General features: G+C 39.9%; 1 protein-coding gene across 1 annotated transcript; it reads left to right on the top strand.

Moving 5' to 3' along the window:
* On the top strand, window positions 1–26408 carry LOC145495829 (protein argonaute-2-like). The gene is made up of 19 exons (XM_081475414.1): window positions 1–19; window positions 124–410; window positions 648–701; window positions 1812–2079; window positions 2383–2520; window positions 3837–4011; window positions 9660–9843; window positions 10594–10716; window positions 11128–11155; window positions 12137–12339; window positions 13855–13942; window positions 15215–15374; window positions 15642–15732; window positions 16497–16565; window positions 20416–20541; window positions 21825–21959; window positions 22113–22214; window positions 22746–22945; window positions 25552–26408. The coding sequence occupies exons 1-19, from the start codon at window positions 1–3 to the stop codon at window positions 25664–25666; spliced, it is 2565 nt and encodes an 854-aa protein (XP_081331540.1). The 3' UTR covers window positions 25667–26408.
* The last annotated feature ends 270 nt before the right edge of the window (window positions 26409–26678 follow it).

Raw genomic sequence — 26678 nt, 5'->3', positions numbered from 1 at the left:
ATGGCGTCCAACAATCCAGGTTCGTTTTGTTTCATTTTGAATTTTATCTAGTTTATCTTTTTTCTCAGATCTGAGATAATAAAAGCTTTTGGCAATTTTATCATCGTTATTCTATCTCAACAGCAAATCGCGTCGGTGGAGACTTCGCTCCTCCTAAAAGACCCAATCTTGGATCTGTGGGAAAGACGATCGCTCTAAGAACAAACTTTTTTCAAGTTCGACTTCCCAAAGGAGACATTCACCATTATGATCTCAGCATATCGCCTGACAAATGCCCGAGACGGGTGAACCGCGATGTCGTGGAAGCTATGGTTAGCACTTATCACAAAGTTTTCGGAGGACAAAGACCTGTGTTTGATGGAAGGAAGAATCTTTACAGCAGTAAAGCACTACCGATCGGTCGAAAACCAGTAAGTTGAAAGCTTGTTCCCATCTGGAATGAGCTTTATTAATAGGAATTTGTAAAATTTATGGCTTATAGAACAATTACAAGTCTTGGAAGTTTTCAGTGTTATTTTGAATTGGATCAAAAAGTCTTTTTGTTCCCCTACAACACCCACAGACTGTAGAGAACTTGGGTGACACTGTACATTGTACAATTGTGCTTGACATTTTTATAACTGGAATGTTTGGGTGTTATGTTTTAGATTGATTTTGCGGTGACACTTCCAACTGAAAACAGCAAAGACAAGACATTCAAAGTAAGTTAGAATCATTGTTAGATGCATAACAGAAGGTAGACTGTAGCTAAAAACTGAAGCGATAAAAAATTTTTTTGAGGTTCATCAGGTAGGATAAATTTCATATACTGTATATGCCCAACCCCCAACCCTGATACGTGCTAAGTCCTCTTCAAGTTCACTTGTTGTGTAGCCTCCTATACAGATGCTCTTTGGGTTTGTCATGCCATCTTCCCCATGAACGTCTGTCTAATCGCAACGCACTTCCTGATCAAGGCAGCGAGCTTTGGAGCCAGAGGAATCATGCATTTCAAGTAATATCCATGTTATATCCAGTTGATAATAATAATAATAATATCAGCAACAACAACAATACTAATAATAATAATTGTATCAATAACAAAATTCTCGATCATGATTGGTTCTCTGCGTGCCTATTTGTCCCGTAATTGAAAAAGAAGTTCTCAAAAGACTTTTTTAATTCCACAATTTGTTATAGATATGATTAATTAGTAATTGGACGTCGTATCGTACAATTCAGGGAGTAATCATGCTTGTAATTTCAAATCGGCCTCGCACTTCATGCTTGTCCGATTTTGAAATTACTCACACGATTACTCGCTGAATTGTACTCCACTTGGTCCAATTACTATTACTAATAATGGTAATGGTATAATAGTAATGATAATAATAATAATAATAATAAGGTAGGATAAATTTCATATACTGTATATGTATATTATAATAATAATAATAATAATAATAAATAGTAATAATCTTTATGGAGGAAGCCCCTGTCACATTGCGTGGTTTTCTGGGAGGTCCTCAGTAACTACTGTAAAATAGAGTCAAAATGTAAAACTAATTGCAATCAAATCCTAGAAAGACTTAACTATATTAAAAACTTACCACACTAAAATGCTAATGTAAAGATAACGTTTATGAACAAAGGGAAGAAATGAGCTGTGTGTTTCAGCAGCTGTCTCTGGGGGAGGAAGATTGCATGAAAAGCACAAAGGGTGTTAGCTTAGGAGGCTACTTGTTGTGGCCTCTCCCCTTATCTGTATTTTATAACATTACTTTGTCTTGAATTATTATTTTTTAAATTTATCTTGAACTATTTTTTTTAAGGTGACAGTCAAATGGGTCGCACAAGTAAGCTTGTTTGCACTGGAACAAGCATTAGAAGGAAAACACAATCAGATTCCGTTCGAGACCATCCAGGCTCTAGATGTTGTGTTGCGCCACTTGCCATCCATGAAGTATACCCCTGTGGGAAGATCTTTCTTTTCTCCTCCAGATGGCTATTATCACCCACTAGAGAGCGGGCGTGAGGTTTGGTTTGGCTTTCATCAGAGTGTGCGACCATCACAATGGAAGATGATGCTGAATATTGATGGTTAGTGAAGAACTTGTGAAGCATGGAGTGGGAGGTGTTTGGGTTGGTGGCTTCAAAGAAAAATTATGAATTAAGTCTTCTCTTGTAGCGCTAACAAAAATCAAGAGAAAGTCTGTATTCTAAGCTAGTGGAACAACCCAACAGTAGCCTGTTTTCAGTACTTTAATTAGCATGAAGCAGCTATGACTATTTTTCTCCCACGGCTACTAAGCAAATGGTTACAAGGTTCCTGTGAGTACCTGCATAATACAGGTTTCACTGTTTTTTGAACGGGTTTTTTTTTCTTGTTTCATTTGATTGTAGTGTCTGCAACGGCATTTTATAAGTGTCAGCCTGTAGTCGAGTTCATGTGCGAGGTTCTTCGTAAACAGCAACAGGAACTTCACCAGCATAGAATGCTGTCTGATGCAGAAAGACTGAAGTTCACCAGGGAGATCAAAGGTACTGGCATCATGTGTTAATCACTAGCTGGAGTGAGTTGTAAGGAAGTGTCAGTCATAAAATTATTACATAATATATTCCCATTCAGTGACTTACATGTATAAAATCAGGAGATTTTCCTCACATTCGAGAAAACCCCATGACCATGAACAGGATTGTTCGTAGTGTTGACGCACAGCTGGGCTTGACATTTTTTTTTTTTTTTTTTTTTAGCCAACTAGCCACATACTTGTAGTAATTTTGTTTTGACTAGTGGGTTTTCGATTTTCACTTTACGCTTTGGCTAGACAGTAAACAAAATGAAATTGACCAAACTAGTTTCTGTCTTCCTCAAGGAAGACAAACAACACTTTTCTCAGAAACAAGGTCATAATTTCATTTTAACATACATGTATCATGTTACCAGACACATGCTGTTCACCAGCTACATGTATGCAAATTTAGGTTTATTTACTTTTCACTGTGTGGTACGTAAACATTTAACTGAACATGTTATTATGTTGAAAGAAATATTTGACAGACAAGAGTTGAGCGTTTCCTGAAAGCACATATCGATGCTCTTTTTTTGTTACAAAATTTGTACAATGTAGAATAAAACTTGACTGCTTCCTAATAAAATTATGGGCGAAATCTTGTGGAAAGGGATAACGTTTGATTTAGCGTAACAATACATGCCTGAGTGATTTGTCATTGTATGTATACTGACTAGACCTGACACTCAAGATCAATTACATGTAATTAGATGAGAAAGATTAATCCTTAGACATTTAAATCAGCCGTTTTTGGCAGTTGAATTTCGCTAATGACAGTTTGCAGTATTGTTCAGATAAATGTGTTGCTTTTGAAACATTTCTATGGGGCCTGTTTGTGAAGAAGTTTGGACAGTTTTTGTAATGATGTCTTGGGGTCTCAATATTTTTCCTAGGAAGTATCAAATAAAAACATTGTCCTGAAAGTCTTTTTGGGAACCGTGGAACTTTATTGGAACTGGTTTAAGTAAAATCTTATTACCAACATTATGCATTAAAGAGTCAAGTCACTTGCATTTTGTTTTCAAGCTAAATGCTAATAATTCTGCTGTTATTGGACCTAGCCAACATCAGCACTTGGCTAGTGAAGAAAAAAAAAAAAGCTTCGGCTAGTAACATCTAAGTTGTCACTAGCCACTAGGCTAGTAAGTTGAAAATTTAGTGTAAAGCCCTGACAGACTACAGTACCTTCACTTCTAAAGTGATTGCTTGTGAAATACTTACATGTATGTACATGTACAGTGTATGTGTAAGAATTATTAAAAATTTTATTATTTCTTTTACTAGGTTTGAAGGTCGAGATCACACACTGTGGTACTATGAAGAGAAAGTATCGGGTAATCAATGTCACAAAACTACCAGCACAAACTCTGAAGTTTCCTCTCAAGCAGTCAGAAGCAGGGCAGTCCCAGGAGATCACAGTGGCAAAGTACTTTCAGGAAAAACACATGAAACAACTGCAGTAAGTTTTCTAAACTCTAAACATCAAACAATTACTTGTACATAATTTTGTTGGGTGGGTTAAATTATTGACCAGGCATGTTAATGCCTGCTGTCAAGGTGGCTGAAATTTTTGTTGAGTTGTTTTTTTTTTTAAATTAATAAAAACGATACAAAAAATCAAATGAGGCCTGAAGTCACTGTTAAAATTGAAAGGTATAGTTTCAGGCCGCATTTGAACTTTTGTATACATTGGTTATTTTTAAAATGCTACCAAACGAAAATATCCAAAGATTTTTTTTTAAATGTTTATGGATGGAGAGGCTTAGGAGGTCCATAATCAAGCAAAGACAAAAACAAGGTTCAATTATCCAGCTTTCTACTGCAAGACAGTAATGTATGCAAATGTCAAAGCATACCTACTGTAGTCAATAAAGGAGCAGTTAATATGGTATACATGTAAAAGCAGTGGCAATCCTGAGTGGGCAAGAGAAGTGTAATCCAGTCTACATCTTGCCCCCTTGGGCAGGCCTTCTGACAGAGTGCAATAAAAAACAGAAATTACGTGAAATTTTCCGGGGCTGATTATGGGATAAGAACAGGCTATTTTGCGATAGATTAAGCAAATTATGTGATTTTTTCTTAAGCTTTTTTAAGCTTGTTTTACTAGGTTTCTGAAGAAGAAACCCACTTTTGGGCAGACAACTTGAACTCAAAGGAACAACAATTAAACATCTATGCGTAAAACGTTCATTTAAATTGGGATAAGAAAGACTTAAGGTGCTTGTCTACCACAGACTTCTGAAGATGATCAATCGCAGCATCGCATGACGAACAAAACATCAGACCTTCATTCACATGGAACGGGTATTTTTCTGGCTCTGTCTTTGGCAGTTAAATTTCACAGATGGTGTGATTTTGTCTTTCAGTCAAAGAAACAGTGGGCGCTTTCGCTACAAACTTATCCATGAAGGACATTTGTTTTGTACAGTTTGCAGTTGAAATAAACAACACTTGGGTCATGTGTTGTTGAAATATACCACAAATTCTGATTGGTCCAAGTAAAGCAAAGGATTGTTTGTGTTACACCAATATTACACCAATAGGCAATTCTATGAGAATGAAAACTTAAGTACCAGTCCCCAGACGGCCATAAAACACCTCAGACTTTGGTGATTTATGAAGTCACTGGCTGTAGGTCTTTGAAGCTTAATTTTCAAAGCCAAATCATCTTGAAATGCTGTGCAGATGGAGGATTTTTCCAGATAAAACATAAACTAAGGGTTTATTTTGTTAAAATTGTGTGATTTTTCATTAATAATTAATGAAATTGCATAATTATTATGCAATTTTTGATAAATTGTGCGATCAGATGTAATTTGAGGTGGATTGTGCAAAATCGCACTATCATGTAATATCAGAAGGCCTGCTTAAGTAGCCAATCACAGTACAGTATTGGGCTTATTTTGGCCATTTGGGGAGCGAGCCATTATTAGTGACTAAATGTAACATTGATCCCTCTTCCAGTGGTAGTCCCTCATTTCCCATTTATAACAACATTTGACTAAATATATAAATACAGGAATGGATATCAGTTTCTTAATATAAAGTCACGAGGTACTCTCAAGCCAACTGCTGACCTCTACTCAAGCAATATACCCAGACAGGCATCAACTTCATGAGGCAGTAATCTGAAGAATTAACATGCCTTTAGTTAATAGAAGACAACAGAAGGATTTCAACCTAAGTGAAAGACCCGTCCTCAATTTTCTCCGTCCTTAAACTGACTGGACCTTTTTTGCATGTGCTGATGCACTTCCTCAGAAAGATAGTTGGAAAGTAATTACGTGTTCTTATTGCCAAGCCAAGGATGCAAGATGAGCTGACTGACCAAATCACTGGCTTGGGTATACACGTACTTGCAGAAAGTGCTCTTGTGGTAGCACTAAACAGCTTACAACAAATGACTCCTTTAGGAGCCACCAATACTACAGTGCAGCTCAGATATAAGCGAACTACGCATACGCGTATCATACAAGCGTATTTTGCGTATACGCGTATGTCAATACGCGCGTATATACGCGCATATATACGCTTATATACGCGCGCATATTTCTCTTTGTTATGCATTCCCACAAGTTTCTTTATGTGAAGCATTGTTAGTCAAACAAAGGACATTATATTTCTTGAGAATGAAAATGGCTTCAAAGTGAAATTTGCATATTGTTAAAACGTCATGCTGATCAATAAAAGCTATCATATTTCGATCACTTCGCAAATTCACCGACAAACTACCGTTTATCGACACTTGATCTTAAGCTACTAAAAATGGGAAGAAAATTGATACAGTCGCTTGAACTCCCTATTTTAACACGTGAACTTTATGATGTAAAGTTTATATGAAATATTTCATATATGAACTGCGGTTATAGATGAAAGTGAAGAATGATCATCGCAGTTAATTTTCCAATTTAAGCAACTGGAAAGAAGAAGCCTGAAAAAAATCGGCTTCAACGGGATTCAAACCCGTGACCTCCACGATACCGGTGCGATGCTCTACCAACTGAGCTATGAAGCCACACATTGGGAGCGAGGTCAATTAATTGAGTTCATGTCTTCCCATGAGGAGTGAAATGATGTAAAGTTTATATGAAATATTTCATATATGAACTGCGGTTATAGATGAAAGTGAAGAATGATCATCGCAGTTAATTTTCCAATTTAAGCAACTGCAAAGAAGAAGCCTGAAAAAAATCAGGGCTTCAACGGGATTCGAACCCATGACGTGAACTTTATGTTCTTACAAGTAAAGATCTGTGTTTCGGCACGTATCGGCAAGTCATTTGCGAAATGTTTATTGTCTGAATTAGCGTTCTGAAGATCCTAGTCAAAAAAATGATATCTCCGGTTATATTTGACACAGATCATGCATTCAAATGGTAAAATGCTCTTTTCTTGACGAAAAAATTGTTTATCAAAGTTTCTATGGTGCACCGCTCACGTTTAGTTATTTTTTCTTCAAGGAAAAGTTGTGTGTTTCGGCACGTGTCGGCAAGTTGTTTGCAAAGTGTTTATTGTCTGAAGATCCTCGTTGAAAAAATGATATCTCCAGTTTTATTTGACTCAAATCGTTCATTCAAACGGTAAAATGCTCTTCCTTTTACCAAAGATTTATTGTTCATCAACGTTTCTGTGGTGCGCCGCTCCCATTCTAATATTTTTTCTTCAAGTTAATATGCGTTTCGGCTCGCGTCGGCAACGTTTGCAAAATATATTTTTTTGACTTCTTACGAATGGAGTGGTTTTTGATTCGGCATGCGACGGTTGATTGACTTCATTAGTTTCTACGCTCTCGTCGAAAAAAATTATATCTCCGGTTCTATTTGACACAAATCGTTCATTCAAACGGTAAAATGCGCTTTCTTTAGCCAAAGAAATGTTTATCAAAGTTTCTATGGCGCGCTGCTCATGTTTAGTTATTTTTCCTCAAGTAAAAGTTCTGTGTTTCGGCATGCATCGGCAAGTCGCTTGCGAGATGTTTATTGTTTGAAGCGTTCCAACCTTGTCGAGAAAGTGATATCTCCGGTATCTGACACAAACCGTTCATTCAAATAGTAAATTACTCTTTTCCTGACAAAAGAATTGTTTATTGAAGATTCTATGGTGCGCCGCTCACATTTTGTTATTTTTAATTTTCTTCGAGGAAAAGTTGTGTGTTTCGGCACACGTTTCCAAGTCGGCAGGTATATTTTGCAGGGTGCAGGGTGCAGGTTGCAGGTTGAAATTTAATTATAACTGAAAAACCGCTGGCACTAAAAATAATTAATAACCTATATACTCATCAGGGGTTCTTACATAAGGTAGTTCGCCTCTTTCACGTAGTGAAAACACGCTGTTATTAATATTTAGGCCTTCTTTGGCAATCTTCTAACTTGTTACGCCGTGTACAGAAACCAGAGACTTCGTACGCTTCCCAACACGTTTGTGATCGCACTTGGTTTGGGCGATGTTCTCATGTCCATCGAAAATGCGATCGATCCGCTATAAGTACTTATCGATCGACACGCGGAGACTGGTGAAATCTCTTCAAAGCCATCTGGATGGCCGCTCCACAGATGTCTCCATCGATTCCAGATTTGGCTTGAGTCTTCCCTCAACAACAGAGGATTGCCATCACAAATGAAGCAAATAAATAAATAAATGAAATAATATAAGATTTTAACCAACGGAATATACTAGCGCAAGCTCAGTGTGCTTTCATTTTGGTACTCACAGGGAAGAAACCAAATTCAGCAGATATTTCAGATGATATTTCAGATGTTTCTTCAAAAACAATAATTAATTGCAGGCTTAAAATCATTGAAATATACTCTCCTCCCATCGCTTCGGCCGGTTTGGCACTTAGGTGGAAGCCACCTTTCTGAGCGACTGTAAACAGCATCATGTAACAGTCACGGTAATTCTACCAACTGTACGTTCTTTCAAGTGCCAGCGGTTTTCCAGTTATAATTACATTTCAACCTGCAACCTGCAACCTGCACCCTGCAAAATATACCTGCCATTTCCAAGTCGTTTGCTTGGACCATGTGCAGACTTTGTTTCGAGAAGATGTTATCTTTCGGTTGTGATGTTTGCTCCATGAAGATGGGATTGTTGAAGCATGTATCCCCGGTTCAATTTGACAGAAAAAAAAAAGTAAATTTTTGATTTAACGACAAAATACTCTCTCTTTTAATCAATATTCAGTCAGTTAATTTTCAGTCAAGTGCCCAATTGCAAAATGTTAGTTTCAGCTAACATTTTGCTTAGTCTGTAGGCATACGCGCGTATACTGTATACGCGTATTCAAAATAAAGAAAACTCTTTCTCGCTCTGTGGCAAGCTGTCAAGCCATTGAAAACAACAATGACCTGATAAGAAAAGAAGAAACAATAGGTTAGCTCATACATACTGATCAGGCATACGCGTATATGCTGTATACGCGTATGTGCGTATATGCATACGTGTATGTGCGTATATGCATACGTGTATACGCGTATTGGGCTGACGCGCATTACGCGTATATTTTGGTTCGGATATATCTGAGCTGCACTGTATAAAAGTCAATGGCCTAACAGTACTAGTGTTGCACTGCACTCTGTCTACTTAGTGGTTTGTATACAGCAAAAAATAAACATTCAAATAAAAATGAGGTACAACCTCCCTTCTTACTCTAAAATCAAGCAAAATCATGGAATTTTATTTGCAGGATATTTTGCAGTCCTTAATGAAGCTAGTGTTTACCTGGAATCAAATGTGGCAAAATAGCAATTGAAATAATTAGTCACTATCAGTACATTGCAAATAATCTTTGATTTTTTGTGAGGACACTGATCTTTAGGTACATAACTGATGTTGCTCGAAGGAAGCTTATTAGAGTTTTACTCCCCCATTCCTCCGTTCTGTAGTTTTGAGTCTGTACTTATTGAATTTAGAATTCTCTCTCCCTCTCTTTGCCATCTTCACTCCTCAGGGATGTGTAAGGCGTCGACCATGATTCTCCACCAAACTATATTTAGCATGGTTCTTCTGGGCTCTTAATTAAAGGCCAATGAGACAGGTTATTTGTTTCCAGGTCTTCCAAATGTGATTGCATTTAGCTCAGTGTGCTTTATTTTTGTATGTGTGTAGGTTCCCCCACCTGCCTTGTCTTCAGGTCGGACAGGAACAGAAACACACCTACCTACCCTTGGAAGTGTGTAACCTTGTTGCTGGACAGCGCTGCATCAAGAAGCTGTCTGATGTGCAGACATCCAAGATGATCAGAGCCACTGCAAAGAAAGCTCCTGATAGAGAACAGGAAATTGTAAATCTGGTGAGCAGTGATACAAAACTGGTGTAATTTTGAAGCATTATTTTGAGACTCCTGAAAAAAAACAAACTTGCAAAAAATAACAGCAAGAAAGAAAAAAACAGGGGCTTAAGCAAAATGGAACCTCACCAGGAGCAGCAGGAGTGCCCCCCCCTCAAACAAACAAATAAATAAATAAATAAACAAACAAATAATAATAAAATAAATAAATAATAAAAAATACCCTTAGTCTAGTAATATTCTATGGAAAATCTGAAATGGGATACCAGGCAGGGGTTTAAAGATAAGAGATAAGAGATTGCCCATACTGTCATTAGCGTTGTTTCTTTCATGAGAATAAACACTTGTTGTGTGCCTCAGTGTACACGTATGAGGAAATATCAGCAGCAAGTAGTCTACCTAGTTGAGATTCATTTTGTACAGTTGTATAATCAAAGAGAAACTCTTTAATAATAATTATTATTTATTGGCAGCCATTACATACAGACACCTGATCTGTCACTCAATCTTGCGTGTTTTTAAACATCACTACATGTCACAATTTTCTATCACTTTGGACTTGTTTGTTACACACAGTTACACACCATGCGTGTTACTAACAGTTTCTGATCCTCAAGACTTTTGGAAAGCATTCCATGGTTACAGTACTGTTATTATTTTAAAATTTGTTTACCATGTCCCAATGAAGAAATTAAGTCTGACTATTGAGACTATGGTCTTTGTACATAAACGTTAATTTTTTAATGATTCCAGGTCAGGAAAGCAGATTTTAACAATGACCAATATGTTCAGGATTTTGGAATCTCAATAAACGACAGAATGGTTGAACTCGAAGGTCGTGTTCTTCAGGCTCCTAAACTGCAATATGGAGGAAAGGTTAGTAAACTAATCTTTTTGATACTCAAACTGTGGTGGTGTCATCATTTTTTTATGTGCAAAGTTAATTAAAACATCCTTAATCTGTTATTGTAATGCTGTGATCAATAATTGATCAACTGACATGCCAGTAATCATTATTTCAATGAGTCATTCTAGCCTGCTCCAGGGTCCAAGGAGTTGGGGAGCAGCTTAAAAAAAAGTGGTAGGTGTGGGGGAGAGGTGGGGAGGCAAATTTATTTAATCAGAGACTGCTCTTCAGTTATTTTTTCTTTTGTTATTTTTTGCACTGATCCTCAATTGACTGAATGCCTGGTATAGCCGCACTTATACTCTTAATGATACAGAAAAGGATTGTACAGGCATGTGGTATTTAATCATTGGCCTTTGTTATATCTTGTTAATCATCAGGACAAAATAAAGATTTCTCCAAGACAAGGTATGGTCAAATATTAATTGATTATTGCATGGGAACTTGTTACACATGACTGTACATTAACTGTGATCATAGTATTATGATAATTAGCCCCTCCATTCCCCTACCCCCGCAAATATACGTGTCAAAAAGAATTTAAATAAGAGTGATTTGTCTTACATTTGTCTGGTGTTATTTTAATGCTTCTGCATTCCTGGAGCCATTTTGAAGTCAGTGGAAGACCCCTAGAGAGTTTATTGAGCCAGAACCAAAAATTACGTGTACAGTGGAAGCCCTCGTAAGTCAACACCCTTGGAACGCGAAAAAACTGTCCGTAACTAGAGCTGGGCGCTTACTGAGAATAGTTCTCGTAAGCAGCCAGTTGAGTTGCAAGGAAAAGGTAACCACTTACGGGAGATTGCCCAGTTTACATTAAACAAATTGGGAATGCAACAATCCCTCCCTTGTCCCCTCTCTGAAAACAAACTCACTAAAAAGGTCTGTGGAATAAATATAAGCCTTGTGGAAGTTGACAGAATTTTACGGTGAAAGGTTGTTACACCCTTTTGTACGGTTATGTCGAATGATGTCTGAATATAATAGGTTCCTCTGATGAACAGGTCACCTTGTATAAAACCTGCAGTACTGGATACTAACAAGCTAGCATACATTGTGTCCGGCATTAAAAGTTGACTTATTAAAGCTGCTTTGTTTTGGAAGCTGTCAAATTCTTTTGTACCATGTGACCAGTTCATGCATTGGGCTACTTCAATGGTTCCGTTATTCCTCTTTTTCCACTTATTGACAATAAAGCGGTTTTCAATTGTGTGTTGTAAAACCTAAACCAAACCAATTACCTATCAATTACACTACGCACGACAGCCAATCTCAACACGTAGTGAAAGCAAAACAAAAACCAAAGTAAATGCCTGATTGCTTTGGTCACTCAGTTGAAAACCGCTCTAAACCTTACTGTTCTTCTTTATGTTGTTTTGTAAATTGAAGGTGCCTGGGACATGCGAGGAAAACAGCTGTTTCACGGGATCGAGATAAAGGTCTGGGCAATTGCTTGCTTTGTAAGTCCTCAAGATTGCAACGACAGAGCTTTGAAGAGCTTCGCGCATCAGTTGATGAAGATAAGTGACGAAACTGGAATGCCCATCAGATCTGAGCCTTGTTTCTGTAAATATGCCAAGAAACCTACAGATGTAAGTAGATGAATTTTTGAATTCTTCTTACTTTCATTATTTTCTGTGGTTCGCTTTGGGAGAATTTAGATGTTAATGAAGACCCTCTCCCGAGATAATGAGATCCTTCTTTCTCATTGTGTGTTTCCTTGTATTTGCAATCAGATAAGTAAATCACTTTCTAGCTTAGCCAATCACAAAAGACTGAGACAATCCAGTGAACCAATCAAAACTCGAACGAAATATATGTAGTTGATGCGAAGCGCGGGAAAACGTATGCGAGCGAATCATGATTGGTTTTGGTTTTACTTCTGATTGGATGGAAAAGCGGGATGAACTTTTTAAAGGCTGGTTTCCACTAGTGCGGAGTCAGAGTCGTAGTCGTAGCCGGAGTCGTAAGAGCGCTTATGACCTAGTGAAAATCGCAAATCGGAGTCGTAAGCGGAGTCAAGCTTGACGGAATCGGGGTCGGAAGAGTCAGAACGTTTCCATTTCTTCCGATTCCGTTTACGACCCCGTCACTTATGATCCAGTGAAAACCAGATTGTCGGAGTCGGAAGCAAAAGCGAAAGAACCAAACAATCACAAGCCCAGGATTGAGCATTGTGATTGGTTTATTCTGTTTCTTCTTCCGTCTCTAACAATGAAGTTTTCACGAGATCATAAGCGACAGAGTCATAAGCGGATTTGGTATTCTGCTTCCGACTCCGTTGGGTTGATTTGCACTAGATCGTATATCAGTTTGTGCCTCTGATTACGACTAAAAAAAGGTGGACGCTAAAGTGAATGGTGCCCCGAAGCGAAAGTATTGAAATTCTGGATTCAATTCTCGATATATCGGGTTAGTGTATGTTAAGGTAATTCCTCTGAAATAAAAGTGACAGTAGATTTTTGTTCAAACTTTGTCCACTGAATATTTGTCATATGGTAACTTCAATTTTGAAATAAAAAAAGAGGGGGTGCCCATGCTCATTAAGGAGCAGTGAGGCATTGAAAATGCCCCATTTTGGCATTATTTAATGCTTATTATAAAAACGCATTCCCAGTAATTGTGAAATCTTTGTGAGCCCAGACTCATAAGAAAACGCGTTAAACTACAGTCAATACATTGTGTCAGACACAAATAAACATTTTAAGTTTGATCAGACAGAAAGCTAAATCCTTGATTAAAAATTTGAACCAAATTTCTTGACGTGGTTACCGACTGCAAAATAGAAAAGACCACAGTGTATCTGCTATTTTTCTTATTTATTCAATTTTCAGCAATAGAAATTAGATCAATCTTTCCTCACGCGAAGCTTATGATTAGTTGATTACAATAACTGGGGAAAAAATTGGGTGCCCGTGCTCGTTGGTGAGCTAGAGCCATTTTTCAACTGAAATAGCTCAATATCAAGGCAAATCCGTCATGTTTTCAATATGCGCGTGCACGAGCGCGCGCTTATGACGCCACAAATTATACGCAGTAAGGATGCGCAATGCAAATGTGAGGAATGACCTTAAAGTTCAACTTTGTTCTTTCTTTTTACTTTTCAGGTTGAACCGATGTTCAAGCACTTGATGGCGACGTTTAGCAATTTACAGCTTATTATCCTCGTGTTACCTGGCAAAACGCCAGTCTATGGTAAGTTCCGTATAACAGTGTTAACGCAAATTTCGTAGGACGGTGAAATGATTACGCAAATGGAGGCATAAGCCAACAAACTGGTCGAACACTGAACATATAGACCTTTCCGAACACGGATAGCAAAGTTGACGGTTTCCGAGCTCAGTTGTCATTACGTCACACCCCTTTCAGTATTCTGATAGGTTAATCGAGCGAAGCTCTCTCCATATTAGAGATGTTTTGTCGGGGTTGTTAAAAATGTCATTTTGGGTACCGATAAAGGTCTCAGCTATTATTGTCGTTAAGGCAGTAAGACCTATTATTACATGGCTGTGTCTCACATGGACTGGGAACTACCGAATTCACGAATTGATTGGTTGAAATCGATATTGAAAGCGGTCTAGATTTTCCCATCTAGACCAGCATCTAGACCGGTTATGTTTTACGGTGAAAAAGTAGCAAACTAAAATAAAAAAAATGCTCACCCTTTTCTTCTATTTTCTTGTCAATCATTTATGGAAGTTTTCAGAAGTCTGATGAGAAAAAAAGGTAAAGAGGACGAGCAAATTTTGGCAGATTTAAGTTCAGCTCATCTCACTTCGCAAGCAAAATGTCAGCTAGTACAAACCAGTTACATTAAACGAATTAATTTTTTTTTCTTTGCCATGTAATAAACATCTTATTAATTGAGCTACATCGGTCTGTATGGGAGATTCTTGACCTCGGTCGTGAGTACAGACGTCACAGCGTTCGGTCTGTGCTCACTACCTAGGTCAAGATTCTCGCATACAGACCTCCTGCTCGGTTAATAAGAGCTAATGGTTTTCGGGAAATGGACTAAAAAGCCCCAATAAATTTGACTCAAAGTTCCCTAAGACTCAAGTTCCCCTAGAATGAGCGAACTGATGAGAATTTTTTATAGTGCGGCCTAAATTTACCCACAGAGTGCTAAAAGCACTCCGAACAATAGCCTAAAATAGCTTTTTAAAGCATTTGAGAGAAACCCGTCCTTGTTCGCACATGTTACACTTCGAGTAGTCTCTCTTTTGCTCAAGAGAACGCAAAACAAATGAGCGTGCCATTGTGGCTGCGAGCGTGACTGCGAGCGTGACATAAGAGCGGCGAGTGACAGAGCCGCGAGTAGCAAGACCGCTCACTGGAGTTGCGTTCTTCCCACGAATTTTCGAGCAAAAGAGAGACTGTTCGCAGTCTACGCACCTGTTGGATGTGAGTTGTTTGTTTGTCTCAGTGAGTTCTCTCATAGTGTTGTGTTTCGCGTTTATCCTGCAGCTGAAGTCAAACGTGTTGGGGATACAATGTTGGGTATTGCTACACAGTGTGTTCAAGCAAAGAATGTCATGAAATTAAACCCACAAACCATATCCAATCTCTGCCTCAAAATCAACGCTAAGCTTGGTGGAATAAACAGCATCCTCGCTCCTGATGTGCGGTAAAATTGAGCGTTTTTCTAAACAGTACCACGTGAAAGTACTACTCAAAAGCTTTTATTTGAATGGTCACACACACTAGGCTTTCATCCACAGACTTGAAAGTTAGAACCACCTTGTACAGCATAATAAACAGTACCACATGAAAGTACTGCTCAATAGCTTTCATTTGAATGGTCACACACCAGGATTTCATCCACAGACTAAAATAATTAATTTATTAATTTCAACCATCCTAATAAGTGTTGATTATTAATCCATCTCGGCAGACTGCCTGTGTTTCGTGAACCTGTGATATTTCTGGGAGCTGACGTCACTCACCCAGCTGCTGGTGACGAAAAACGGCCATCAATTGCTGCTGTAAGCTGTTTGTGATTTCAGATATACAGGCTGGTAACGTTAGCTTCTTAGTTGCGGGCATTATTTGATTAACATATGCAGACGTTTATGTGGCTCGTCAGTTCATCTTCCTTCCTCAAAATGACGAGTCGATAGGTCTTTTATGCTCAAAGCATGGATACTCATTCTTGATATTTGGGAACGATATTCGAGTGAAACAAATCTGATCGCAAGTCCGCTTGCTAGCAAAGGAGCTTCGGTTTTCATTCGCATCTCAGGACAACTGAGTCAGCTCTTTTCGCTGAATTAAGACCGCTTCATTACCTCGTTGCCCGAGCTATAAGCTCTTAGCCAAGGCACCGGCCACACTTCACCGGAAAAATTGAAAACAAAGCTATATTTCTCCACGGTTAGGCCTACCGTCCACCCTAGTACGTCACGAAAACGGACCTTTTCGGAAACGCTCTTCAAACCGGAGGAATTTGAAAACACCGGCGTTGCGTTTTAGTGTGGACGTAAAACACTTTGAAAACGGCGACGTATTGATAATCATGTGAGTAACCCTGCCATTGGTGGTTGTTGCGTTTTCAAATTTCTCCGGTGTAGTTTGGACGGAAGACATGTGATGCGTTGTCAGAGTGAAAACTCCGTTTTCAAATTTCTGCGGCGTAGCTAGTGTGGGCGGGGCGTAAGTCTCGAAACCGCTTTATTAGATTTAGTAGCAAAAGTTTATGGTAATTATTAAAAGAGATGGAAAATAATTGTTTCTGCATTATGTGTTGTAGGTTGTCGGCAGTATGGATGCCCATCCTAGCCGATATTGTGCTTCTGTGCGAGTGCAAACTCATCGACAGGTACGAACAAAATAAATTGAATGTGATAGCGGCCCATCTGGCCAATAACAGCAGACGTTAATATCCCATTCCACGAGGTCACCACCTTACCGCGGTGGGATGGTTTGTGTGTCTCAGTGACCCCTAGAGCTATGTCGGCTGGAGTCTTGTACTCCTGGTAGGGTCACCCATGCCGAACAGGTCGAAGGGTAGAGGCCAGACGAAGTGTGACCTCCCTGGTCCCCTAGGTTGGCTGTTGGGCTGGGGGTTGATAACCCACTCCCGTAAAAACAAGTTTATTACAGAAACGGAAGACATTCAAATTGCTACCAACATCGGTGAAACGACGAGGGCTCACAGTAGCAGAATGACGCATTTGGGTCAAAGCCGAAAGGAAACCCAAAAGCCGACAGCTTCGATCGTGAATCCGAAGCTCGAAACCAGGATTGGAAATTGGAATGTTAGAACAATGGTTGAGACTGGAAAAGCTGGCCAAGTAGCACGAGAGATGGAAAGAATATAGGTTGGGTGAAGAATGTGGGGCACCAGTGAGATTGGCAGAAAGACGAAGGTACAATTGTTTAAAACAATTGTTACGTCAGTTTTGATGTATGGCTGTGAAGCTTGGAAACTTACGAAAACAGAAGCAAAGAAGCTGGACGGTTTCCAATACAAGTAAGGTGACCTCAGACCATCTCCCACCAACAAATTCAGGAGAACACAGGAGTGAACAGAACGAGTGATGAAATCAGACGTAGAAGATGGAATTGGATTGGACATATAATGAGGAAAGACAAAGAGGAACATTGCGTCACAGCTCTGGAATGGAGGCCAGAAGGGAAACGAAGGCCTGGTCGACCCAAAACAACATGGAGGAGAATGGTTGCAGATGAGAGGAAAACAGCTGGGTGGCAGTCATGGGCGAATGTCAGAAACCTCGCAGCAAACCGTAGTGGTTGGAAAGAGAATGTCAAAGCCTTATGTACCTTATGGCATAAAGAGATATAGGATATAGGATAGGAACCAATCAGATGCCCGTACAATATGGCGGCCGGAGGTCCCACGTGCGCTCCGTCTTCATCATCGCTATTCTCTCTCAGAGCGTTTTGCAAGGTCGTTCTATTATTTCTTCTGAGTAGTTTTTCAACCTTGGGTAGCAGCTGCGGGAAGGAATTGTATTTTACAGTTTATCTGCGTGGTAACAACGCACGAGCTTGTCACAGCGCCCGGAACGCCATCATACTTCGGGCGTTCTCAAAAGCGAAGATTCCATATTATCCTAATTCTTCGGCGACTTACTCTACGAGGAGAATTATGCTTTCTGGCGACGTGGAACTAAATCCTGGCATGACTAATGGTAACGGCAATGATACAAGGACAAAAACAAGGCGAAAACAACGAAGCGTTAACATCGCACGCCTGAATGTTCGCTCGCTGAAGAACAAAGAACACTTCATCCTAGCGAAGGATTTGGCGAAGAAACACAAATTAGATATCTTCGCCATTTTAGAGTCCTGGTAAACGACTCGGTCTCCGATTTAGAAGTTGAATTCCCTGGTTTTTCCTTGTTCAGATTAGACCGAACCTATAAGATCGGAGGAGGCGTCTGTGTATTTGTAAACAACAGCTTAAAATGCATAAGACTTGCCTACTTATCATACATATCGAGCACTGGACTACACCAGCTATGGTTGACGGTACAGGTCAAGAACTTCAAGTCATTTATTGTCTGTACAGCTTATCGTACCGATGATGTACCCGTCACCTGCTTTGAGACCGATTTCAGCTTCACGCTTACATCAGCCATGTCATTCAATGTTCCAATTTTTATATTGGGCGACCTCAATTGCAATTTGCTCCGACACAACGAGCCTGAACCGAAGGCACTGCTGGACTTTTGCAATTGCTTTAACCTCACACAGGTAATCAACCAACCAACAAGAATAAGTGAGCTCTCCACGAGTTTATTGGATGTGATACTAACTAACAGCAAAGACCTCATCACGGAAACGAAAGTTGTGCCTCACTCAATAAGTGACCACGATCTCATCATCGCGACACTATACCTGAGGAAACCTCGTCCCAAGCCTACTTACATCACCACGAGGAGCTTCAAGAACTATAACAAGAAAGCGTTTCTTGAGGATATTTCAAATACCCCCTGGTCAGTCATCGACATTTTTGATGATGCTGAAGACAAGTTGAACGCATTTACTGCTCTGTTCAACCAAGTCCTCGACCAACACGCGCCTGTTAAAACTGTTAAAGTGAGAACTCGCCCCTGTCCATTTATTAATGATAACATTCGCGCGTTAATGAAAACCAGAGATCATTGGCATAAACTAGCAAGGCGAACAAATGATCCTGCCATTTGGTCGGGCTATAGCAATTTTAGACGCGAAGTAAAATGGGAATTGCGACTTGCCCAAAAAACTTTTGTAGAAGATCAGATCAGGCAAAATGCAAATGACACTAACACTATGTGGAAGACTATCCGATCATGCATACCAAAGAAATCAGCAAGCACAAAATGCTTTTGTAAAGATGACAAGACTATAGCAAACGAATTCAATCAATTCTTTACCTCAGTTGGGAAAATAACACTCGAGAAAATCAAATCACTCGCTGATGAATGCGGATACACTCCTTCACATGCATCGTTTGTTCCGATACAATACCCTCTCTCGGAACAATTCACATTTGGCGATGTCACGTATTGTGAAGTTGAAAGAGTTGTGAAGTCGCTAGCTAACAACAAAGCACCTGGCACTGACAAAATACCATCCCGTGTCACAAAGGAATCTGCTCCTGTTATCATTCCATCGATAACCTCTATTATAAACAGTTCATTCAACTGTGGTGTTTTCCCTAGTGCCTGGAAAACGGCTGAGGTATGTCCAATTCCAAAAGACGGTGATCACGAAGTAACGAGTAGTAATAGACCGATTTCGTGAAAAAATTGCACTTGATCAGCTCACATCATATTTGACTGGAAAAAAAGACTTGCATCTAATCCAAGTGGAAACAAGAAGTGGCATTCAATCGAAACTTCATTAATATCCTCTACAGACGCAATCTTACGAGCGATTGACCAAACTAAAACTACAGTAGTAGTGTACCTAGACATCAGCAAGGCCTTCGATAGTATCAAGCATGAAATTTTAATAACGAAACTAAAGAACATTGGTCTCTCCTCATCTGCGTTAACACGGTTTTGTAGCTATGTGTCCCAAAGATCTCAGGTAGTTCGCATAAACTCAACGCTATCAGACGCCCTACCCGTTACTTGTGGCTTCCCTCAAGGCAGCGTACTCGGGGCTCTGCTGTTTAGTATTTATGTAAATGACCTTCCAGCAATCAGCGAAAGTTGTTCAACCGAATGCTACGTGGATGACACCAAACTTCTTTTGTCCTTCAAAGTTGGTGACGCTGACGAAGCAAAGGACACTATCCAAAAGGATTTACATCTAATTCGTAACTGGTGTTTTGAGAAGTTCCCTCTTCGAAAATGTAGCACTTTTAGTTTTAACTCCAATTCAAAGCAAATAACCAAATAACTTTCCATGGAAATATTGGAACAGAAAATCTATAACACGAATGTGTCCACTGACGTTTGGCGCCAAAAGAGGAGACAGAGATTATTTTTTTGTAATGCACACCTGTAGCTGATGTCGCTGAAGTTTGTCATCGTTTCACCTACTAACTTCCATTTTGAATTTACATCGAGTTCCTTTATTCAACATTAATTCATGTAACTATATGAACCTCAAAATTCAAATGTCTTTCGCATTATATTAAAGAGAACTATTCAACCATATGGGTTAGTTATAAGAACAGTTTCAAATCTATTCCGCTTAATATATATTTTTAGGAAATCATTGCCGAGTTAGCCGCCATGGTACGGGAGCTGTTGATTCAGTTTTATCGCTCGACGAGACACAAACCAGTGCGGATTATTTTTTATCGAGATGGAGTGAGTGAAGGGCAGTTTAGACAGGTAAGAGAGAAGGACAGCTCAGAAGATAATACTCTACAGTGAAAGAGAAAACAGATTTCTCGTAACGTTATTGCTTCTTTCCCTTCTCGAGTGGTGTCCAAACTTTGATCCCCAAAGTTCCAATTTCATACTGAATAACTGATGCTTTAGGGCCTCCCCAGGCTAGACACTTAGTTGTCTACAACTAAATCTTATCGGCAACTAATTGTGTCCGATGCGAACATTCCACACATTGAAGTGTTAGTTGTTGCTAGCTAACTCGGTCTAGCGAGAGCTTGGGAACTAACGTTCACTGCGCATGCTCACAACACAAAACGCATGCTCAAATGTGTATTATGTTTCAATAGTTGTCGACAACTAAACCAATGATTCCCACACAGGGGAAAAACGGTCGAAACATAGTTGTCGATAGCTAATGTTTGTCAATAACTAAAGCAGTTTCCCTTTTCGAAAAGGGAAAGTGCTTAGTAAGCTCTCGACAACTACAAATTTAGCGTTTAGTTGTCGACAGCTCATCTTACAGACTACGTTTTTTAGTTGTCGATAACAGATAGTCGTTGACAATTAAATGGCTAGTCTGTGGAGGCCCTTATTAGCTGACTAGGAAGTCTAAGTAACTACGCGGAGGACAATGTCGATTAAAAACTGAATTTCTATTTTATCTTCGAATCGCAAACTGAATATGGAACACAGCGTAAAATGCGAAATATCAATTTCAAAAATTATCTGTCGTGGTTAACGTTCTCCAGAAAACTCAGAATTTGTTTATTTCACGTTGTTGTTTTGCAGAGGACGGCAACGAAATGTACCAAGAATTTAACGCTCGTGTACAGCCATTGTATTGCTCATTTAACATTTTATTTAGCGATGTTGCCGTTGTCGTTGTGGAGTTCTTAAATTTCCTACTGTGTGGGACGTGCGGTGGCCTCATGGTTAGCGCGCTCGTCTCCGGATCTAGTGTTCCGGGTTCAAGCCCTGGCCGAGGTCCTTGCGTTCTTCTTGGGCACGACACTTTACACTCACAGTGCCTCTCTCCACCCAGGTGGATAAATGGGTACCGTCGAATTTAATGCTGGGGGGTAAACCTGCGATGGACTAGCATCCCATCCAGGGGGGAGCAGAAATACTCCTAGTCGTTTCATGCTACGAACCGGGATACGCCTGGCCCGATGGGCGACCCAGACTTAAAATTACGTTTACTCTAGCGGACTGATGAGTTAAGAAGTAGTTTATTTTGCATTGTATTGGAAATAAAGTTGCCTTGACGTGTTGTTCGTTACCAGGTCCTGTGCCACGAACTGAAGGCAATCCGCGAGGCTTGCATCAAGCTGGAGGTTGGGTACCAGCCTGGAATCACGTTCGTTGTGGTCCAAAAGCGACATCACACACGATTCTTCTGTCAGGACGAAAAAGACCGGGTATGAATTTGCTCACTAACAAAAATATATTTTGTATTGTCACCGGTTGTAAAGATTTGCTGTTTGTTTTTCTATTCTATCTTCAGCACAGGTTAGCTGGCCTGAATATGACTTTTTTATTGTCTCTCAAGTTTGGTATTTTGCTTGTTTTAGTGTGGCAACAGTGGGAATGTCCCTCCAGGTACTACTGTGGATAGCGGCATCACACATCCCACTGAGTTTGACTTCTACCTGTGCAGTCACGCAGGTATTCAGGTAAAGATAAGCAATATACTCTCAGAAGTTAACCAGAGACAGAGGCCCGGTCCACAATACACTGGAGATATTTGAAAACGCAACAATCAGCGGTCGTTTTGGATTTGTGTTTGAGGAAAACTCGGACAGGCAAATCACATGATTATCGTGACGTCATCATTTTTGAAAAGCTCCGTTTTCAAAGTGTTTTCCGTCCACTCTAAAACGTAAAGCCGGCGCTTTCAAATTCCTTTGGTTAGAAGGTCTAAAAATAATCTGAGAGAGATGACCTTGGGAATAAGGCCCATATTGGGAATTAACTCGCTTTCCTTTCATCTTTTCTTGAAAAAATCATGTAAATCCCTGTACATTGTTACGCGTCCGTTCGCCTGGTGTACAACGAGACAAACTGTCAGACTAACACGTACAAAGGTTTTGTAGGTAATTTGCCTTCATTGACTAGCTTGCTTAGATCAGCGTCGTGTTTCACTAGCCCCTGACGCAGCACCAGAGTTTCTTAAGAAACTAATTGCTTGACCTGTTCACTTGTAGGGAACAAGCCGACCGTCTCATTACCACGTGCTGTGGGACGACAACAACTTCAAAGCTGACGAGATTCAGGCCCTGACGTACCAGTTATGTCACACCTATGTGAGGTGTACACGAGCCGTGTCTATACCAGCCCCAGCGTATTATGCGCATTTGGTGGCGTTCAGGGCGAGGTTCCACTTGATAGAGAGAGAGAAAGAAAGGTGAGAAACTTTGAAGGAAATAAAAACATGCCTGCATGTAGATTATAAGGGTTCGTCCCGAGTCTGGTATTCTGCCTGTAAGGTAGCACTCTGCAAGGTAGTTTTCAGGCATGGAAGTGGCACCCCTTGTTACCGCCATATCGCGAAGCCAATCTCGACAGGTCTCCAAACATCGTTTTAAAAAAGAACAAACGTTTAAGTTTATTCACGACAACGAGTTTGACTGAAAATAGAACAAAAATAAACAATTATTTACAACATTAGACGGCTGAACGGACAAATCCCGAAAAACACAAACTTACAGCTTTTTCCCGAAATGAATGATTGACCTCTGGTAGACGATGATCGCGAAAAGGAAATTACAAGAACAGCGACAATGACTAGCTCTAATATAACTCGAAGGATGTTAGTTTGACTGTTGCCACAGAATTTAAACTACTAGTCTTATTAACATATTGACCTCTGCGCGCGCGAAAATACCAGATGTCCCGCCGGGCCTATTGTAAGCACAATTAGCAAGAGTGTCACACCCCTGGGAACAGAGATGGTGCGCTTAGGAAAGCTATCTGCTTACAGGAAGTTCAAAATGTAGGGTTTGTTTTTGGCTGGCACAATAAGCAAATGTCCGCTTACGACGGGAGGTGCCCGCGTCTAAGTCAGGTGTCCGTCAGCGTTGGCAATCTCGTCCCCAGTCCCCTCGCCTTTTCTGTCTACGGTGACCAAACGCCTGACGTTCTGAGCAATTTCAAAAACCGGAACCAGAAAATCCTGCTTCCGGTTTCATTCTACGCGTGCGTGTAAGTTCAATGGTGACTTTTGCACATCCGTAGAGAGAGTAAGCGCTGTGACTAATACTGACTGCGATTTCGCGGAGAGGTCTCGATTCTTTGTGCTGATCAAAAGAATCGTGACCTCTAGGAACGACATTGCGCTTGTGTGCGCATGCGTAGCGTACCGTAAACCGCTGCTTATACGCCTTGGACTTATACAACTTCGTAAGGTCTTCTAGATGGGCTTATTAATGGAGGGGCTTATATCCGAGGGGGCTTATGACCGGAATAAAAAGGCCATTCTGAAATGAGCTATAGCTGCACATGTTGATCGAAATAGGTTTTTCATTCCTGGTAATTAAACTTTAAAACATAATACAACGAATTCAAAACGAGGATATTGCTTCAGGACATTCTCGTCCCCAGAGGCCGCGCTCCTTCCACCAAGAATCGCGACCGTCTGGCTGCTCCAACAACGGAATTCCGCGATTCACGGACTTTTCGTCAAATCTGATTGGGTGATAATACGAAACGAAAACTCTGCGCATGGTCAGAAAATCGGGGTCGTGATTCGTGCTGCTGACCGAAAAGAGCGCAGCCACTGGGGACGAGAATGGCATGAGGGGGGGGGGGGGCTCATATTTGCGGTGGGGGGGGGGATACTTAGAACCGGATGTATTTTTTTTTTATTTAAGTAATGATCCAGATAAGAACTGTAGCATTTTCTATTATTCTGTGGCAATACGCTTTCCCCACATCAAAACGGTTGTGTTTTCATACGTAGAATGAATCAACCGACGGAAAGAAGGTTTATGAAATAAAATGTATTTTAACTCTATTTTGAAAGGTAGTTTCCTTTGTGTTAAAACATTCAACCAATCACAACAGTCGTAAACAAAGACAATAAAAACTTCCAATTTTCCAATGTTCCCCACGTAGGATTACTGTGGTATTTAGACTCAGAACAGGTTTTGTTGAAAGGAAGATAGTTGATCAGTTACGCATTAATGTATACACAGCTATCTGAAATTTTGGTAGAGTTTATTGATTGAGCCAATCAGAAGTATGGTACAACAATAGCAAAATTGCACAAAAGTTAGCACCTTGGTTTGCATTCCTTGCCGCGTGGTGCTATCCTTCTTATATGGACCGATACTTAAAGGTAGATGGGCCTATAAAGGGAAGGGGGGAGCTTATAAGCAGGGGTCTGAAACGTAAGTTTATGATTGCTACTTTATAGGGTAGACTATAAGGATTTGTTTTTTCTGCTGCAAAAATTCGTTTCTGTTTTGGGAGATGTTCGGGTTGGCAAGCTTTTTTTCCGAGTTTGTTTGCGTGTTTATTTGAGAGGGAACAAGTTACAGTAAGTGACAGAGTACGTTAGGAAAACCTTTCATTGACCAGGTTGCCACAGGTCAGGAAATGGTCAGGAAAAAGTCTGGGAATTTTACTTTGAGTCAAGTACAATTTGAAGAAAGGTCAGGGATAATTGCAATAATTTAACTACGCCGATTTAATACCATTGAATGCTGGAAGAAACATTCGGGGTCACTGTGATCTCAACGATAGTTTCACTTCAGGAAGAAGGAAAATTTGTTGAAAACTTATCAGTCTTAATGAACGAGTGTAAAGGACAGCTGTAAGCTGAGGCTAGAAGGCGTTACGAGATCTGAGATTTTGTATCTATTTGGTCAGGGAAATGTTATTTTTATCAGGGAAAAGTCAGGGAGTGTCTGTGGCAACTGCATATATGGTCCACAGGGGAACCAGGACGTAGCATATGATTACTGCGCATTGCGCACAAAATCCTGACATGATACTTTTGTTTTATTGTAGTCACGACAACGGTTCATCGTGTAGCGGTGGGCATGGAGATGAACGAAGTCCGCAGATATTGGCCAAAGCTGTTCAAGTTCACTCTGAAATGTTGAAAGGCATGTACTTTGCCTGAGGACACTCTGTGTGATATACACAACACTTACAACCGCAACTTTTTTAGACTATTTATTGTCTTTGACAATGTGGCAAATACTTCATGTATCTACCCTGTGGGGTAGTTTTATCTCTTTTACTATAAAATGTTCGCCGTATTTTTGGCTTTAAGACACCTATTTGAAAAACAAGCGAACATGTTGTTTCTTTGAAAGAAATCAGATGAGGAAAGTAGAATTCTTGAAGACTGGGTTTGCTTAGATGCGCTTCTCCATTTCTTTTCCGCGCGCGCTTCTTGTGATGAAGTGTGATATGCAAATTAGCTATGAAATGGTATCTAATGCGCATGTGCACCAGCTGACTGTGTCCCTTTAAGAAACACTTGGATTGGAAATCACTGATTATATCGGCTCGACTATAAAATTTTTATAGAGCATATAAGTTAGCCTAATGTATTTTTAAATCTTACGTTACAATGAATTCTGTAAGTGTGATATAATGATCTAGAAAATTTTTAGAGTAGGTTTTATCTTGCTGTGCACGTCATACTTAGAATTTAGGTCAGTACTCTATCCAATCGTTATTTTAAGATTACAAGTAGCACATTGCCTAAGAGGTGATTTATGAAATATATGTCAAAGCAACAAAACAAATTGAAATAAATAACGTGTAACTTAAACCTAAGTTGTGTAAGAAGAAGCGGAAAGTACTTTTCCAAAACTACCTGCATTCTAACAATAAAAAGTACCGAGGACCGTACAGTCGATTACGTTTTTTTGGACCGTTTTATTGGGGGGCGGGTGGGTGGGGAATTAAGTGAGCCTCTTTTCAGGGGGGTAGGGAGTAAAGGGAACCTTTTTTGTGGGGGTGACGTGGGAAACAAAGTAAGTAAGGACAAGATTCGATAATTAAACGTCAAATACACAGGGAGTGGTTTCCCAGTCTTTCGAGCCAGACGTTTATGATAAGGTGTTTCAGTGAGAGTCATTTGGCTAGGGTGTTGGCCTGAAGTCGAAAGATCTGTTGATTTC

Source organism: Orbicella franksi, chromosome 8, assembly GCF_964199315.1.
Source record: "Orbicella franksi chromosome 8, jaOrbFran1.1, whole genome shotgun sequence".
Lineage (NCBI taxonomy): Eukaryota > Metazoa > Cnidaria > Anthozoa > Scleractinia > Merulinidae > Orbicella > Orbicella franksi.
This window is presented reverse-complemented; position numbering and strand designations above follow the sequence as displayed.

Coding starts and splice junctions, on each gene's coding strand:
- LOC145495829 (XM_081475414.1), top strand. Junction 11,156..12,136: donor AAAGATTTCTCCAAGACAAG/GTATGGTCAAAT, acceptor TGTAAATTGAAG/GTGCCTGGGACATGCGAGGA. Junction 12,340..13,854: donor ATGCCAAGAAACCTACAGAT/GTAAGTAGATGA, acceptor TTTACTTTTCAG/GTTGAACCGATGTTCAAGCA.